The following is a 16,553-nucleotide window of genomic DNA, read 5'->3' as shown; positions in this document are numbered from 1 at the left end:
CTCAGGGAACAACCAAAAATCAGGACACAGGCTGGGGAAATAAGTAAACAGAAAAAAAAGAACCTGACCATAGACAATTATTTGGTCCCATGGAGGATCAAAATATACACCCAGAAGATGAAAAAAGTCCAAGCTTCTGCATCTAAAGACTCCAAGAAATATAGAAGTTGGGCTCAGGTTATGACAGAGCTCAAAAAGATTTTGAAAATCAAGTAAGGGAGGTAGAGGAAAAATTGGGAAGAGAAATGAGAGAGATGCAGGAAAACATGAAAACCAAGTCAGCAGCTTAGTGAAGGAGATCCAAAAAAATTCTGAAGAAAATACCATACTGAAAACTAGTTTAGGTCAAATGGATAAAACAGGTGAAAAAGTTAATGAGGAGAAGAATGTTTTTAAAAAAAGCAGAATTGGCCAGATAGAAAAGAAGATAAGAAAGCTCTCTGAGGAAAACAAATCCTTCAAATGTAGAATGGAGCTAAAGGAAGCTGATGACTTTGTGAGGAATCAAGACACAATAAAACAAGACCAAAAGAATGAAAAACTAGAACAAAATGTGAAATATCTAATTGGAAAAATGATCTGGAAAACAAATGCAGGAGAGACAATTTTAAAAATGATTGGACTACCTGAAAGTCATGGTCAAAAAAAAAGAAGCTTGACTTCATTTTTAAAGAATTTTTTAAAGAAAAATTGCCCTGATATCCTAGAAGCAGAGGGTAAAATATAACAGAGAATCCACCTATCTCCTCCTGAAAGAGATTCCAAAAAAATAACCCCCAGAAATATTATAGCTAAGTTCCAGAACTTCCAGTTCAAAGAGAGAATATTACAAGTAGTCAGAACAAAACAATTCAAATATCATGAAGCTACAGTCAATATCACACAGTACTTAGCAGCATCCACATTAAGGGCTCATAGATCTTAGAATATAATATTCTGGAAGGCAAAAGAGTTTGGAATACAACTGAGAATCAATTACCCAGCAAAACTGGACATCTTCTTCCAGGGGAAAAGACGGACTTTCAGTGAAATAGGAGAATTTCAAATGCTCCTTTTGAAATGACCAGAGCTGAACAGAAAGTTTGATTTTCAAATACAGACTTCAGGTGAAGGGGTGGATGAGAATTGTAAATTATGAGGGATTTAACAATGATGAACTACATTTATTCCTGTATGGGTCGATGATACAGATAATAATCATAAGAATCTTCTCATTTATTGGAGCAGTTAGGAGAGAGATGAATTTGAAGGTATAATATATTGTAAAAATGGAGTCAATGCGTGAAAGGGAAATGTACTGGTAGAAAGAGAAAAGAAAGGTAGAATAGGCTAAGATAGTTCATGTAAAAGAGTCAAGAAAAAGTTTTTGCAATGGTATCAAAGGGGAGAAGGTGAGGGGGAATGAAGGAGCCCTCATTCTCATTGTAAATGGCTCAAGAGAGGAAACAACATACATACTCAATAAGGTATAGAAATCTAGAAGAAAAGGAGAGAAAGGGGATGGGGGAGGGGGGATGTAGGTGATAGAGGAGATGGTGGATCATGAGAGAGGATAGTCAGATATAACACATTTTAATTTTTAATTTTTGTAGGATGGTGGGAATGGGTGAACTGTCTGGGACCAAGGGGTTGGGTGGTTGCTGGAGGGTGGGATATAGGCTTGGGGCCTCCTGGCCCCAGGGCCAGTAGTCTGTCCACTGCACCAGTCAGTTGCCCTACAGCACATTTTTTGAAGAGGGACAGATTGAAAGGACAGAGAAAATATAATAAATGGTATTGGGGAGAAATGGATGGAGGGAATTACAATCAGCAACAGCAGCTGTGGAAAAATATGGTAGTAACTTCTCTGATAGACTTATGATAATGCAGTCCACCCCAGAGACAGAGCTAATGATATCAGAACATAGACTGAAGCACATTTTTTTTTCTTTCTTTCACTTTATTTCTTATGAGGTTTTATATTTTTTGGGGGAGGGGATTATGTTTACTCTTACAAGAAGAATATTTTAGTAATGTGTAAATAAATAAAAAATAAAGACAAAAAAGAAATAGAATTAAGCAAAATAAGACAATGCTTTGAAAATATTTGAGACCATGAGAATATTTGTAATATTCTACCTCTCTGCCAACAATGTACTTCACTAACAGTTCTTCAAATTCAAAATTAATTACCACTTAATGAATGATTGATAATTACCTTTCTCTGGTACCCAACGTCTGTATTTATAAAAAAGTAGAGAATTGTATTTCCTTGCCATTTAAAAATATGAAAGGAATTGATATATATTTTGAAAACTGTTCCTGCACCTTATTCTTTTCTATATACTTGTTGACTAGACTTGAATCATAGAATTATGTTGAACTTTAGGGTGGAAGAAACTTGTTCTAGATTTAGTATGAATAAGGTTTTCCTTTCTTGATAAAAAATATCATGTGATATAGAGATATGTTTTACATAATTTCATATTTATAATGGCCATCCTACTTGCCTTTTTAGCGAGTGGGGAGAAGTGTGGAAGAGGGAGAAAATTTGGAACTGAAAGTGAAAAGTTTTCAAAATTTGAATTAATTTAATTCAATTAAAATATGGATGGGTTATGCCAGTGGATGGGTTATGCCAGGAGATGCCAAATTAAAAATGTAAAAAGATAAAGTCTATAATTTTCTATCAACACCTACATTTCCATTCCCATTTCAAATCTGCAGCTATTATCTTGATGAGCATTTAAGAAAGAAATAAAAGGTTTTGAAAAATTATTTCTTTTTAAAATTAAAAATAGCTTTTATCTTTTTTTACTATAGTCATTTTCCTTTAAAGCACTCCCCAACAAATAATGAACATGAGCAAGCCTAACAACATAGAATCATATCTGAAAATGTATATTGCATTCTATATTCATACTTAACATTTCAGCAGAGAAAAGAGAACATAGGGTTACTTATAATTTTTCTGAGACTGATATTGTTTGCTACAAATCACAATTTGATTGCTTTGAATGTTGTTATTATTTACATTATTGAATTATATTGTCTGTTGTTCTCTTGGTTCTACTTTGTTTACTTTGCATCAATTCATACATTTCTTTATAGTCATTTGCAGTTATTTTTCTCCCCAAAGAAAATGGTGGCTATCTTATGAACCACCTTCCTCTAGGGCAAGAGTTGTAAACTTTTTATGCTTTATAGACTCTTGTAGATGTTTGGAAAAGTCTTTGGAACCCTTTCCCAAATAATGTTTTTAAATGTATAAAATATATACATAGTCTTATTCAATTATGTTGAAATAAAGATATCAAAATATGTTTTTTAAATTGACCCCAAGTTCAGAACCCTTGCTTAGGGGAAGGGGGAGTACTTTAATAACACAAACTCATATGTATATGTATATACATGATTAAATATAATAAGAATGAATTCAATAGTAATAAAAGTTGTCTTAAGGTTGACTTCAAAAAATAGACTTCATGAGTAAAGCATGGTTAGGTAGAAGTTTGTTTGAAAAAGAATCTGGGGTTTTTATTGACTTATGTACCTTCAATGAGTTGGCAATGTGATGTGCAAGTTAAAAAAATGATTTCCAGTCATAAGATGATGATAACTCTCTTCCCTCCCCTCCCTTTACTCTGTTCTGGTTAGTAACATCTGTAGTGTGCTCAGTATGGATCACCAGATTTTAAAAGGATACTGGTGATCACATGATGATGATGATGATACTGCCTTTTATTCTGGAAGATGATCATGACATTAGGGAGGGGATGACATGATTTGAGTGAGGGGTTATTGTGTTAAATCACCAGTCTCACTTTCTCCTCTAGAGTCATCTGGATCCAGTGGCCAGATATGAATCAAGTCAACTTGGATTTGGCCCTGGATGAGAGGCAATCAGGGTTAAGTGATTCACCCAATGTCACACAGCTAGTAAGTATTATATGTCTGAGGAGGAATTTGAACTTAGGTCCTCTTGACTCCAGGTGTGATGCTCTATCCACTGCACCATCTAGCTGCCATGATAAACAAAATGGAAGACAAGAAATTTTCTCTGATCCCTTTGACCTCTGAAACCTCTCCAAAGTAGAAATGATATGCCAAAGTTGTCTCCATGATTTAAGAGACTCAGAACCCCTCAAGACAACTCCATGAAACTAACTTCTACACTGAGTTCAGGGTAATGAGCACTTCTCCCCATCCTCTCCATGCTAAGCACATTAAGGTTACATTCTAGCAGATCCTCATGGACTCACACAAAACTCAACCCCAACCTTTTTCTCCCCTCCTTTCTTCCACTGCTGGGTAGATAGATCCTGGCTTCAGGATGTGAAACTCTGTCCAACCAGGCCAGATAGCCAATGTATTCTTGCAACACTTCAGACTATAGAAGTTCACTGGGCTCTCATAGCCAGGGCAGGGGCTGACAGTATTTTCTACTACAAGATATAGTTAGAGTGGCAGGAACTGAGGGAAATGGGATGGACATGAGTCTGGGCTTAAAATGGACCTTCAGAGGGAACAGGACAGGACGCAGTATGTGTGGGTAGGAGCATTCCACCAAACCTGAGGGAAAGTACTTAGTACCCAGCTAGGACCAGTTCTATCCACCCAAAAGTCACTTGAGGCAGAGACATAGTATGAATTGCCAAAGATGGGAAGATTTTAATTTAATTAAAAAATATATGTAGATAGGCATCATATAGATGCCTAATTAAATGCAGAAAGATAAAAATCTTTAATTTTTTTTTCAGCACCTACATTTCCATTCTTGTTCATATCAGCAACTATATATAATCTATACATTTTGAAGAAGTTAGGAAAGAAATAGTTTGATTTTGTAAAAGGCAATATAAAGTCAAATCAATCTGAGATTTAGTCCTTAAGGAAACCACCAAGACAAGGAAGTGAAACAGAGCCTCAGGGGGCAAGTCATAGGAGAAAATAAAGGTGGAGGACTGACATTACCAAAGATCTCAGGAAGGAGGAAATTCAAAGACCTTGAATATAAGATAATAATAAGATAAATAATAATTTCAAAATAAACCATTAGGAAATCATTATCAGGAGAGAAATATGACCTCCATATCAAGTAAATAGGTTCAGATATCTGCAAATAAATGTAGCGAAACTAAGAGAAATGCTCAAACACTTGATGACAAAGAAAGCCCTGGGATTTGAGGAGAACATGGAACCACGCTATGCTGTTACTGAGTGATTCAAAAGAGAAATGAGAATTATAAGAGCAGAATTTATGACCTTCCCAGCAAAAATAATGGGTAGAGTAGAAAAACTAGAATCTACAATAGCAGGCTTCATCAAAGAAGCAAAAGAGAGAACTATAGATTGTGAATGAAGATATACAAATGATGATTTAGAAGAAGAAAAGCAAAAAAATAACATTACAAGAAAATGTCACTATGTCATCAAAACATACTGATCCTAAAGAAAGGATGCCTAAAAACAATCTAAGAATTATAGCGGTTCAAGAAGAATATTACAGGATCAAAAAAAACCCCTTTAACTGTATCAAGCTGAAAATAATAGAAGAGAACTTCCCTGGACTTCTGAACATAACATGAAATATCAATTGAAAGAATTTATAAATCATTTTTGAAAAACAAAACAAAACAACTCCAAGACAAGTAATGGCTAAATTTAACAATTCAATTCAGAGAAAAAAATTCTGCAAATAATCAGGAGAAAGACCTCCATGTACAAAGAAAGGAAATTCAAATGATTTAAGATTATTCTATAATAGGTGGGAATGGAATATGTGTTCACAAGAGCAATGGAGCACAGGATGCAGAAAATATGAGTTTAACAAAAACGAATGAAGATGAACATTTCATAATAAAGAGATATTTGAAATGTTTTAAGAAAGGAAACCAGATCTGAAGAGATTATTTACTTTAGTATACCTCAGAAAACAGAAACACAGGAGGAGTGAATAAAAGCAGTTGCCAAGGACATCAATAGCAGCAAAATGATAGCAGAGAGACCAGTAAGAGATTTTTTTTTTTCTAAAGGTACAGGAGACAGAGATGATGGTGGATATCCAGGGGCAGTAACAACAAAGAGGGGGGGGGTCTTTGACATTATAGACATTTTGCACACAGACAAATCAATCTTTTTTTTGGGGGGGAGGGGGGCTAGCCTTTTTTGAGGAAGTGTACCTAAAAGGAAGAGAGGAATAGAGAACAGAATACTTTGGACAAATCAAGGCCTAACAATGAGGGGGAAAAAAATGACATTTTTGATTTCAGTAAAAGGAGAGCCTGAAGGAGAATGCAAAAGAATATATATATTTCTCAGCACCATATGGACCTTTTAAAAAATTGACCATATAATAAGGCACAGAGCTATTACAAACAAATGTAAGAAGACAGAAATAATTATCCCTTACAGATCATATTTCAGTATATTCTTTAAAGATCATATCTCAAAAATAATGATTGGTTCAGGGACCAAAAATGAAAGTTGCAGGACCAAATAGAAGCAACAATGAATCACTTAAGTAGATCAAAGAACAGATCATGAAATAATTATCATATATAAGAAACTGATAACACTGAAAAAGTATACCAAAGTTCTGGGAGGCAGCTAATGCAATTCTCAGGTAAAAAATCACATTCCTACAACTAAACAATAAGAAAATAGAAAAAAGAGAGGATTAGTGAATATACATTTAAAAAAATTAGAAAGTCCCAAAATAAGCAACTCAAATTAAATTAATTATTAATAAAATAATTAGTATACTAAAATTAATAAAATATAATATAAATTAAATTTTAAAATCTATTAAAAATTAGAGGAAATAAATTAAAACAAAATAGAAGCTTATTCTTTGAAAAGACTAAGAAAATTGATAAACTAAGTTAATCTGATCAAATCAATAAAATTGAAAATGAACAAGAAGAAATCAAAACAAAACTTCCAGAAGAAATAAAAAAAAAATCAGAACATATTATGCACTGAGAGCACAGAAGAAATAGAGAAATAACTTCAAAAAATATAAGCTACTGAAATGATCAGAAAAATAGATAGAGATCTCAAATAAATTAATCTCAGAATAAGAAGTAAGCTAGCTAAAAAGGAACCAACAAGGGGGGGGGGAATTCTGCTTCTAATGAATTCATAGGAGAATTCTATCAAACTTTTAAAGAACTATTAGTATCCATACTCCACAAATTACTCTCAAATATTCTCAAGAATTCTTTTATGAAACAAATACAGTCCTATTATCTGGGAAAAAAATATAGAAAGAAAATCAAAGACCACTATCATTAATGAATATTGACTCAGAAATTTTAAACAAAATCTTGTTAATCAGACTTCCATTATTTTTCTAAGAAATATTTCATTAAGATTCAATAAATCTATTTGATGATTCAACATTAGGAAAATTATAATATAATCAACTATATTAAAAATAAAAATATTCAAAACCACATGATCATCTCAATAGATGCAGATAAAGCCTTGACAAAGCACAACACTTCTATATTAATAAAAAAGAAACAACAAACTCTGCAATGTACAGGCATAGAGGAAATATTATAATCCATAAAAGGTTTCTCTCAAAAACCCAAAGCAAATATTATATGCAATGAGAATACCCTGGATTAGAACCTTTTCCAATAAATATAGGAGTAATCAAAGGTGCCCACTCTCCATTCTAATATTTAATATAGTTTTGGAAATACCAACAGCAATAAGATAAAGAAATCAAATACATAAGGCAACACTCATCAAAACCATTTAATATTGATTAGAAAATAGAGAGATGAACTCAATAACCCAGGGTTTGGTAAAATGGAAAACATAAATTGTCTAGTGAAAAACTTCCTAGCTGATAATTCCTGATGAAACTGAAAAAAAAAATGGTCTCACAGAAATTAGGCTTAGACTACACCTTACACCACATTTCATAATACCTTCTAAATGGATTTATGACCTTAAAGATCATAGTATAAAAGTTTAAAAGAGACACAGATTATACTTTTCATGACTCTGAATAATGATTTATTTATTTATTTATCTGTTTGTTTGTTTATTTATTTATTTGTTTATTTAGGTTTTTTGCAAGGCAAATGGAGTTAAGTGGCTTGTCCAAGACTACACAGCTAGGTAATTAGTAAGTGTCTGAGGCTGGATTTGAACTCAGGTACTCCTGCCTCCAAGGCCAGTGCTCTATCCACTGCACCACCTATCACCCCATATGATTTATTTTTTAACAAAACAAAAGATATAGGGATTTACCAAAAAAAACTAAAAAGTAACTTTATTAAATGAAACTGAAAAGGTTTTGTACAGACAAATTAGTACAAGAAGGGAAGTTGTTGAATTAAAAAAAAAATGTATAAATTTTCTTTGAAGATTTGGTATCTAAGTGATATGCAGGGCAATCTCCAGTTGTCCTGATCTATATTTTGCCCCTGGGTTGTACATGAGAAAGTAACTTTGGTCAGTCCTCCTCACTTAAGTCCTATTCACTTGCATGTCATGGCATTATGACCCTGATGTCATGGTCCTCTTTGAGAATGTAAGGGCAGCTGGGTGGTACAGTGAATAGAGCACCAGCCCTGAAATCAGGAGGAACTGAGTTCAAATTTAATAATAACCTAGTTGTAAAACCTTGGGCAAGTCACTTAACCCCATTGTTTTGCCAAAAAAAAATCCATAAAAGGGGGAATGAAATACAAACAAGAAGAATAAGAAGGTATCTATATAAAAACAATTAATCACTGTTTTTTTGTGTTTAAATTTTTTTAAATTCCTTAAAATTTTGAGTTCTAAATTCTCTCCCTCCCAACCCACTGAAACAACTGATAACATAGAATTTGTGCATATGAAATCTTGGAAAACCTATGTCTGTATTAACCAAAAAACAAAGAAAGCAAAAACACAAGAAAAGTAAGGAAAGTGAGAAAATTATACTTCAATTTGCACTCAGAGTTTATCAGTTTTCTTTCTGGAAATACATAAGAGTTTTCATCATGAGTCCTTTTGTATTGATCAGTGTAGCTATATTTTTCACAGTTTATCTTCCTTACAATATTCATGTAATTGTATATAGTGTTCTTTTTCCTCCAAACTTTGCATCAGATCATGTAAGTCCAGGGTTTTCTGAGAGTATCCAGCTCATCATTTCTTAAGACATAAAAGTATTCCATCATAATTATATACCACAACTTGTTTAGACATTCTCACCTTGTGAACATCTTCCCAATTTCCAATTTTTTACAACCTCAAAGACTTGCTATGACTGTGTTTTTTACATATGGGTCTTTTCCCATTTTATTTGATCTCTTTGAGGTATAGACGAAGTATTTCTCTGTCCAAAGGTATACAGTTTTCTAGCCCTTTGGGCAAAAATTTTTCTCCAGAATGGTTGGACTGGTTCACAACTTCACCAATTGTTCATTAGTGTACCTATTTTCCCTCATCCTTCCAGTATTTTTCCTTTTTTTGATAGGTATGAGGAGGTACTTCAGAGTTGTTTTAATTTGTATTTTACCTTTCAGTAGCAATTTAGAGCATTTTTGCATACAAGTATAGAGAGCTGTGATTTCTTCTGACTTGATTGTTTATATCCTTTGACGATTGATCAATTGAGGAATGACTCATTTTAAAAAATTTGAATTTCCAATAATTTGAGAAATGAGGCCTTTGTCAGAGAAACTTTATATAAAAATTTTGATATTACTTCATTATCTATGAAGTTTATCTAAATGTAATTTCCTTAATTACCTCCTTTAATTAGGTCTATATTTTGCTTTTGCTGTGTCATGATTGCTGCAGGGTCACAGAGGTAGTAAGTGCCTGAGCATGGATTGAACTCAGATTCTTCTGATTCCAGTTTTCTGTCCACTACCCCCACCAATAATTCTTATAGTATCTTTCTTCCAGGTTAATTGTTTTTCATATGAGATATTTCATTTTTCTTCTATTTTTTTCATTCTTTTGACTTTGTTTTGTTATTTCTTGATGTTTCGTGGAATCATTAGCTTTTTTCTTGTTCAATTTTAATTTTTAAGGAACAATTTTGTACCTTCTTTTCCATTTGGTTTATTCTGCTTTTAAGTAATTTTTTTCTTCAGTGAATTGTCATTAGACCAATTTTGTTTTTTAAAGTGTTATTTTCTTCAATAATTTTTTTGCCTCTTTTACCAGACTATTAATTCTCTCATAATTTTCTTTCATCACTTTCATTTCTTTCCCCAATTTTCCTCTACCACTAATCTTTTTTTTAACTATTCCAGGAATTCCTGTTGAACTTGGGTCAAATTAACATTTTTTCTTGGAGGCTTTGCTGCTTCTGTTGCCACTGTCACAGCAACTTACAAAACTTGTTGCTGTTGGTGCTGCCACATTGCATATGCTCCAGGCTGTTCTCTACCCTAGTTCACAGACTGCCAACTTCCTAGGTTATCTTGGGCTGGAAAAATGTCTCAATTTGACCTTTTGCTGGCTCTGCTGCTCCAAAATTTCATTTGAGGAGTTATTTTAAAGTTGTTTGGAAGGAAATGTTGGGAGAGTTTCACTGGATTGCTGTCTATATTTAGCCATATTGACTCTGTCCCTTTGGCTTTCTCCTGCTTGCCCCACACATCCAAGGATGAAATAAGTATTTCATATCCTGTCATGGTAGGCCTGCCGTAATCTTGTTTCAACCTACTATTTCAGCTTTACTCTACTCAGCTCATAATCCCTCTTTCTTTGTTCCAGTCAAACTTTACTAGTATCAACTATTTCCAACTTTATCCCACACTCTTTCCCTGGCTTCATTTCCCACAGGTAATCTCACCTTTCTGGATTATGCTGTAAGGGATTATACTCTTTGTCCACTGAAATCCTTCTTTGTATTCCTTCAAATGTTTGCTTAGGTACTATATCTTCCATGAACCATTTTCTGACCACCTCCATCCTTCATGGGCTCTCTGACTCAACTTTTTTTTTTTTTTGGATGATATTTTTTTGTTCCCTTTGAGACCTCATATTACATTCTTCCATACTTATTTATGTATGTGCCACATCTCCTTGTTGAATCATAAGGTCAGGGGGAAGTGATTGATTCTTGCATCCCTAGAATCTAGTTCAGTGCCTTACACACATTTTTGCAAAATTGTACTAAATTGTTCACATTACCCCCAAATCAATATGGAATGATTCAAAAATATATTAAAAAACTAGTCATGAATCAAGCTATAGATCAACAAGCATGGAGTTGTATCTAAGAGGTCCATATGAGAAAGTTAAATGAATTTTCCCAACAGTCTGAATTCAGTTACATACATACACATAAATGTATGTATATATATATATATATAGATATAAATGTACAAAAAGCATATAATACTAATGCTATAACTACACTAAGACTGTGAATATACATGTGTATACATATTTATGCATCCAATACAAATTTATGTTAAATAACCTCCGTTGGACCCTCAATGCTGCTGGGCAATCCTATTATACCTTATGTATTAGAACTCACTATACTTCTCATCACACTGACTCTTCCAAATTTTTTATCCTTCCTCAAACCCCCCTCTGTTTTTTTGTTTCATATTTTACAGAAAAAATCCCTCTTTCCTTCTCTTCCTTATGCCCTGTCACTCAGATGCCTTCTGTCTTGATCTCTCTTCCTTCAACCCTGTTTCACATGTTGAAATTATCTTCTACCTTACCAAGACTAACTCTTCTCTTTATTCAAGTGAATAAGATACTCTATCTCTAAGCTCCAAGCATTTTTCTCTGGCTTTTTCTCAAATAGAGAATACTTTTCATCCACTGACCTTGCTTCTTTTAAGTTCCAACTAAAAATCCCACTTTTTTACTGGAAGTCTTCCCCAATGCTTCTTAATTCTAGTGCCTTACCTATGTTTGATATGTTCTATTTATCCTTTGTATATATTTATTTGTATGCTTCTACTCTCTAGGGAGTTCATGCCATTGAATTTACAATTATTTAATAATTCTGAGGATCCATGATCTCATCAAAATGGATGTTTTTTCCAATGAAGTAATTTATAACCCAACCTGAATGGTTCTTGTCCATGGTCTCTCATAAGTTTGCCATAATTTGGACCTGTTGGACCCTAGACTACTGGTTCTAGACCTGATTTTTTAAAATTACTATATTTCAGGGTATCATAACATTCTTAGTGCAGTTATAGATCTAATATTAAAGTTGTACTAAGCCTTTTGGGATGCTATATAATTTTCTTTTCTGACAGTTTATCATTTTTTTTCCTGAAGCTAGTATTGTTTATATTCCCCCCAATATTTCATCAGGTCTAGAGGGTCAGCTACTGGACTTGCAGTTTCATAGGCATAGGGAATTCATTGAGGAAACTCTCTCACCAATGCCGGTGAGCACTTTTTCTGTAACTTAGAGTCTCAGAGAGTTACCTTGAGCACTAAGGTTAAGTGACAACTCACGTTGCCAATATGTATCAGACGTAATATTTGAATGCTGGGCTTCCCATCCCTGAGGATGGTTTCTTGTCTTATTCATTAATTCTATGTTGTTTTTTTGTTGGGATACAGAGGCTAAATAATTTGCCCAACTTCATTCAGTTAGCAAGCAGCAGACCCAGAACTTGAACTCAGGTTCTCTGACTCCAAATTTCCACTGCATTAACTGCTTCATTTAGTCAGCTGTAATTGGAAGAGTCTGGTATCTCAAAGTCCATTCCTGAGATTTTTTTCAGTATTGGAAACTAATTTCAGTGATTTACTAATAGAATTTTTTAGTAATAGATTTAGTAATAGAATTTTTTTGTTCAGTCATTTCAGTCATATCTAACTTTGTAATTCCATTTAGAGTTTTCTTGACAAAGATAATGGAGTAGTTTGCCATTTCTTTCTCCACTTCATTTATAGATGAGACAGATAGGGTTAAGTGACTTACCCAGGGTCTAATAAATGTCTGAGGCCAGATTTGAATTTAGGAAGATGAGACTTCCTGACCTTCAGGGCTCCATCTAGATGCCATGGAGTCATAGAACTACCTATTTCCAAATAGTAAAAGATTAAATATTTTAAAGATATTTTTAAAAATACAAAGTGCTTTTGAATTGTTAAATTGTTGTGCCAAATCCTTCATCATTTGATTTTTTTAGTTTTTTTGCAAGGCAGATGGGGTTAAGTGGCTTGCCCAAGGCCATACAGCTAGGTAATTATTAAGTGTCTGAGACCGGATTTGAACCCAGGTACTCCTGACTCCAAGGCCGGTGCTTTATCCACTGTGCCACCTAGCCGCCCCCATCATTTGCTTTTAATCAAATACTGATTAGAGAGCAGTTATTTTACCTTTCTAAGAGTATATATCATGTTAACAAAATCATCTCAGAAATGCATTTTGGGGGTCCATTCTACCAAGAGAAACAATCATAAGCTTAACGTATTGGGCATTATCTCAACAAGTGCATGCCAAGGCAATTCAATTATTCCTTACCTGGCAAATAGAATGGGTATCTAGGTGGACAGCAGATAGAGCACTGGCCTTGGAACTGGAAGGATTGGAGTTCAAATCTGGGCTCAGACACTTAACACTTAATAGCTGTGTGACCTTGGGCAAGTCACTTAATCTTTAATACTTCACATCCAGAGTCATCTCCAGTCATCCTGATTCATATCTGGTCATTAGATCCAGATGATTCTGGAGGATAAAGTGAGGCTGGTGACTTAGCATAGCACTCCTCAGTCAAATCCAATTCATCTCCCTGATGGCATGGTCCTCTTCAAGAAAAAACAACAAAAACATTATTAAACAAATAGAAATATTCATTTCTTATCCCTTCCAGTCAGCCCTGCCTTTAGCTTTGCTACACAGTGAATTGTAAAAGTGTTCTTTGAAGTTCATGTGTCATCTATTTAAAACTAATGCCAATCATGTTGCTATAGTTTGGCGTGTGCAGTTTATGTCTTCAATTGTACACACTGTTCCCATTTCTCCAGGGAAGGTTCAAAGCTGATAATACCCTTAATTTATATTGTAGAGATCCTTGCACAATGCTGAGTTTGCCAGATGGAGGATAAGGATTTATGGCAAACAGCTTGCTGTTTATGTAGGGAATTCAATTTATAGCAAAACAGAAGAGTGATGACTTTAATGCAATCAAATGTCTTGAAAGATGTTCCTTGGATTTCACATGGTATAGATTCAGTCAATGATGACAAAGAATTGACAGTGGTTCCTCTCTTCTTACATTTCATGGTGATGTTAGGTAGAGAATAATGCGTGAGAGACACACACATGCAGACAGACAGACAGACAGACAGACAGAGATAAAGAGACAGAGATGGAGAGAGACAGAGACAGAGAGATAGAGACGGAGAGAGGAAGAGAGAGAGACAGAGAGAAATGAAGTTGCATGTATACAGGATAGAGTAGAGAAGGAAGTCTACATTGTTGTACACTTCTCTACAAGTCAAAGTTTAGCATGGAGAAGAGACTTAGGATCTTTGAGCATTTGAAAGGTAGTCATTTGAAAGAAGGAATAGATTTGTTCTGCTTGGCCCTAGAGAACAGAGATGGAAGTGCCTGGAAAAAAAAAAGAAGAGGGGGAGATTTTTCCTTCAGAATAAAGAAAGCTACCAAATAATTAGAATTGCATAAAAATTGCATGGACTGCTCTCAGCTCTTCTCCAAGCTCCCTGCAAGGATCTGCTGCTCTGGTCAGTCGCATTCCTGAGCCAAGATGGTGAAGGTTGGAATCAATGGATTTGGCCGCATTGGGCGTCTGGTGACCGGGGCTGCACTCATCTCTGGCAGAGTAGATGTTGTGGCCATCAATGACCCCTTCATTGACCTCAACTACATGGTTTATATGTTTCAATATGATTCCACCCATGGCAAGTTCAAGGGCACTGTCAAAGCTGAGAATGGAAAGCTGGTGATCAATGGAAAAGCTATTACCATCTTCCAGGAGTGGAATCCCACCAATATTAAATGGGGAGATGCTGGAGCTGAGTATGTTGTAGAGTCCACTGGTGTCTTTACCACCATGGAGAAGGCTGGGACTCACTTGAAGGGTGGAGCCAAATGGGTCATTATCTCTGCCCCTTCTGCTGATGCCCCAATGTTCGTGATGGGAGTGAACCATGAGAAATGTGATAATTCCCTTAAGATTGTCAGTAATGCCTCCTGCACCACCAACTGCTTGGCCCCCTTGGCCAAGGTCATTCATGACAACTTTGGCATTGTAGAAGGACTCATGACCACAGTGCATGGTATTACTGCTACCCAGAAGACTGTGGATGGTCCCTCTGGCAAGCTGTGGAGTGATGGGTGTGGTGCTGCCCAAAACATCATCCCTGCTTCCACTGGAGCTGCTAAGGCTGTAGGCAAGGTCATCCCTGAGCTGAATGGAAAGCTCACAGGCATGGCTTTCCATGTTCCCACTCCCAATGTATCTGTTGTGGATCTGACCTGCCTCTTGGAGAAACCTGCCAAATATGATGACATCAAGAAAGTGGTGAAGCAAGCATCAGAGGGACCCTTGAAGGGCATCCTGGGCTACACAGAGGACCAGGTTGTATCCTGTGACTTTAACAGCGACACCCTCTCTTCTACCTTTGATGCAGGCACTGGCATTGCCCTCAATGACTACTTTTTCAAGCTTATTTCATGGTATGACAACAAGTATGGTTATAGCAACCGTATAGTCAACCTCATGGTCTTCATGGCCTCCAAAGAATAAAATGGGAAGCCATGGATGAATCTTCATCCCCAGGCAAAAAAAAAAAAAGTTACATCACTGGGGAGCCCACATCCCTAACATCAGTTCCTCTCTCAGGGATCCTGTGCCCCATTCACATCCTTGTCCCAAAGCACCCCTGTGGGGGGAGAAGTCTAGAGTCCTTTATTGTGTACCATCAATAAAGTCACCATATTCAGTGAAAAAAAAATGGCATGGACTACCTTGGGAAGTAGTGAATTCATCATGTTCAAGTGATCTTCCAGTTGAGGCGTGCTCTTCTCACTAAGTCAGACTGACTATACTCTAGAGATCTGTCCTAGGCCTTCTCTCTCTCTTTTCTCTACTTTGGCAGCTTCCTCATCTCCTATTGGTTCAATGATCATTTTAATTCAGATGATTCCAAAATCTCCATTTCCTTTTCTCAGCTCTCTCCTGAGCTCCAATCTGGAATCATCAATTGTCTGCTGAATATTCTCCCACCTAGAAGTCTCATAGGTACCTCATACTAAACATAGCTAAAATGGTACTCAGTATCTTGCCCTCTAAATATGCTTCCTAACTTCCCTAATATAATAATTATTTTTTTAAAACTTTTTTCTTAAATTTATTTTTATTAAAGATATTATTTGAGTTTTACAATTTTCCCCCCCAATCTTGCTTCCCTCCCCCCACCCCCCCACGGAAAGCAATCTGTCAGTCTTTACTTTGTTTCCATATTGTACCTTGATGCAAATTGGGTGTGATGAGAGAGAAATCATATCCTTAAAGAAGAGAAGAGAAGTCTAAGAGGTAACAAGAGCAGACAATAAGATATCTGTTTTTTTCTAAATTAAAGGGAATAGTCCTTGAACT

The 16,553-nt window shown here is 35.3% G+C and overlaps 1 protein-coding gene across 1 annotated transcript; it reads left to right on the top strand.

The window, feature by feature from the left end:
• The first annotated feature begins 14,699 nt into the window (after positions 1–14,699).
• LOC141489880 (glyceraldehyde-3-phosphate dehydrogenase-like) lies at positions 14,700–15,881 on the top strand. The gene has a single exon (XM_074190245.1). It carries the CDS (start codon positions 14,700–14,702, stop codon positions 15,699–15,701), a length of 1,002 nt encoding a protein of 333 aa, XP_074046346.1. The 3' UTR covers positions 15,702–15,881.
• The last annotated feature ends 672 nt before the right edge of the window (positions 15,882–16,553 follow it).

This window comes from Macrotis lagotis, chromosome 5 (assembly GCF_037893015.1).
Source record: "Macrotis lagotis isolate mMagLag1 chromosome 5, bilby.v1.9.chrom.fasta, whole genome shotgun sequence".
In the NCBI taxonomy this organism is placed as follows: Eukaryota; Metazoa; Chordata; class Mammalia; order Peramelemorphia; family Peramelidae; genus Macrotis; species Macrotis lagotis.
This window is presented reverse-complemented; position numbering and strand designations above follow the sequence as displayed.

Excerpts from the sequence above, each read along its gene's own strand:
- LOC141489880 (XM_074190245.1), top strand. The coding sequence starts at position 14,700 with ATGGTGAAGGTTGGAATCAATGGATTTGGCCGCATTGGGCGTCTGGTG.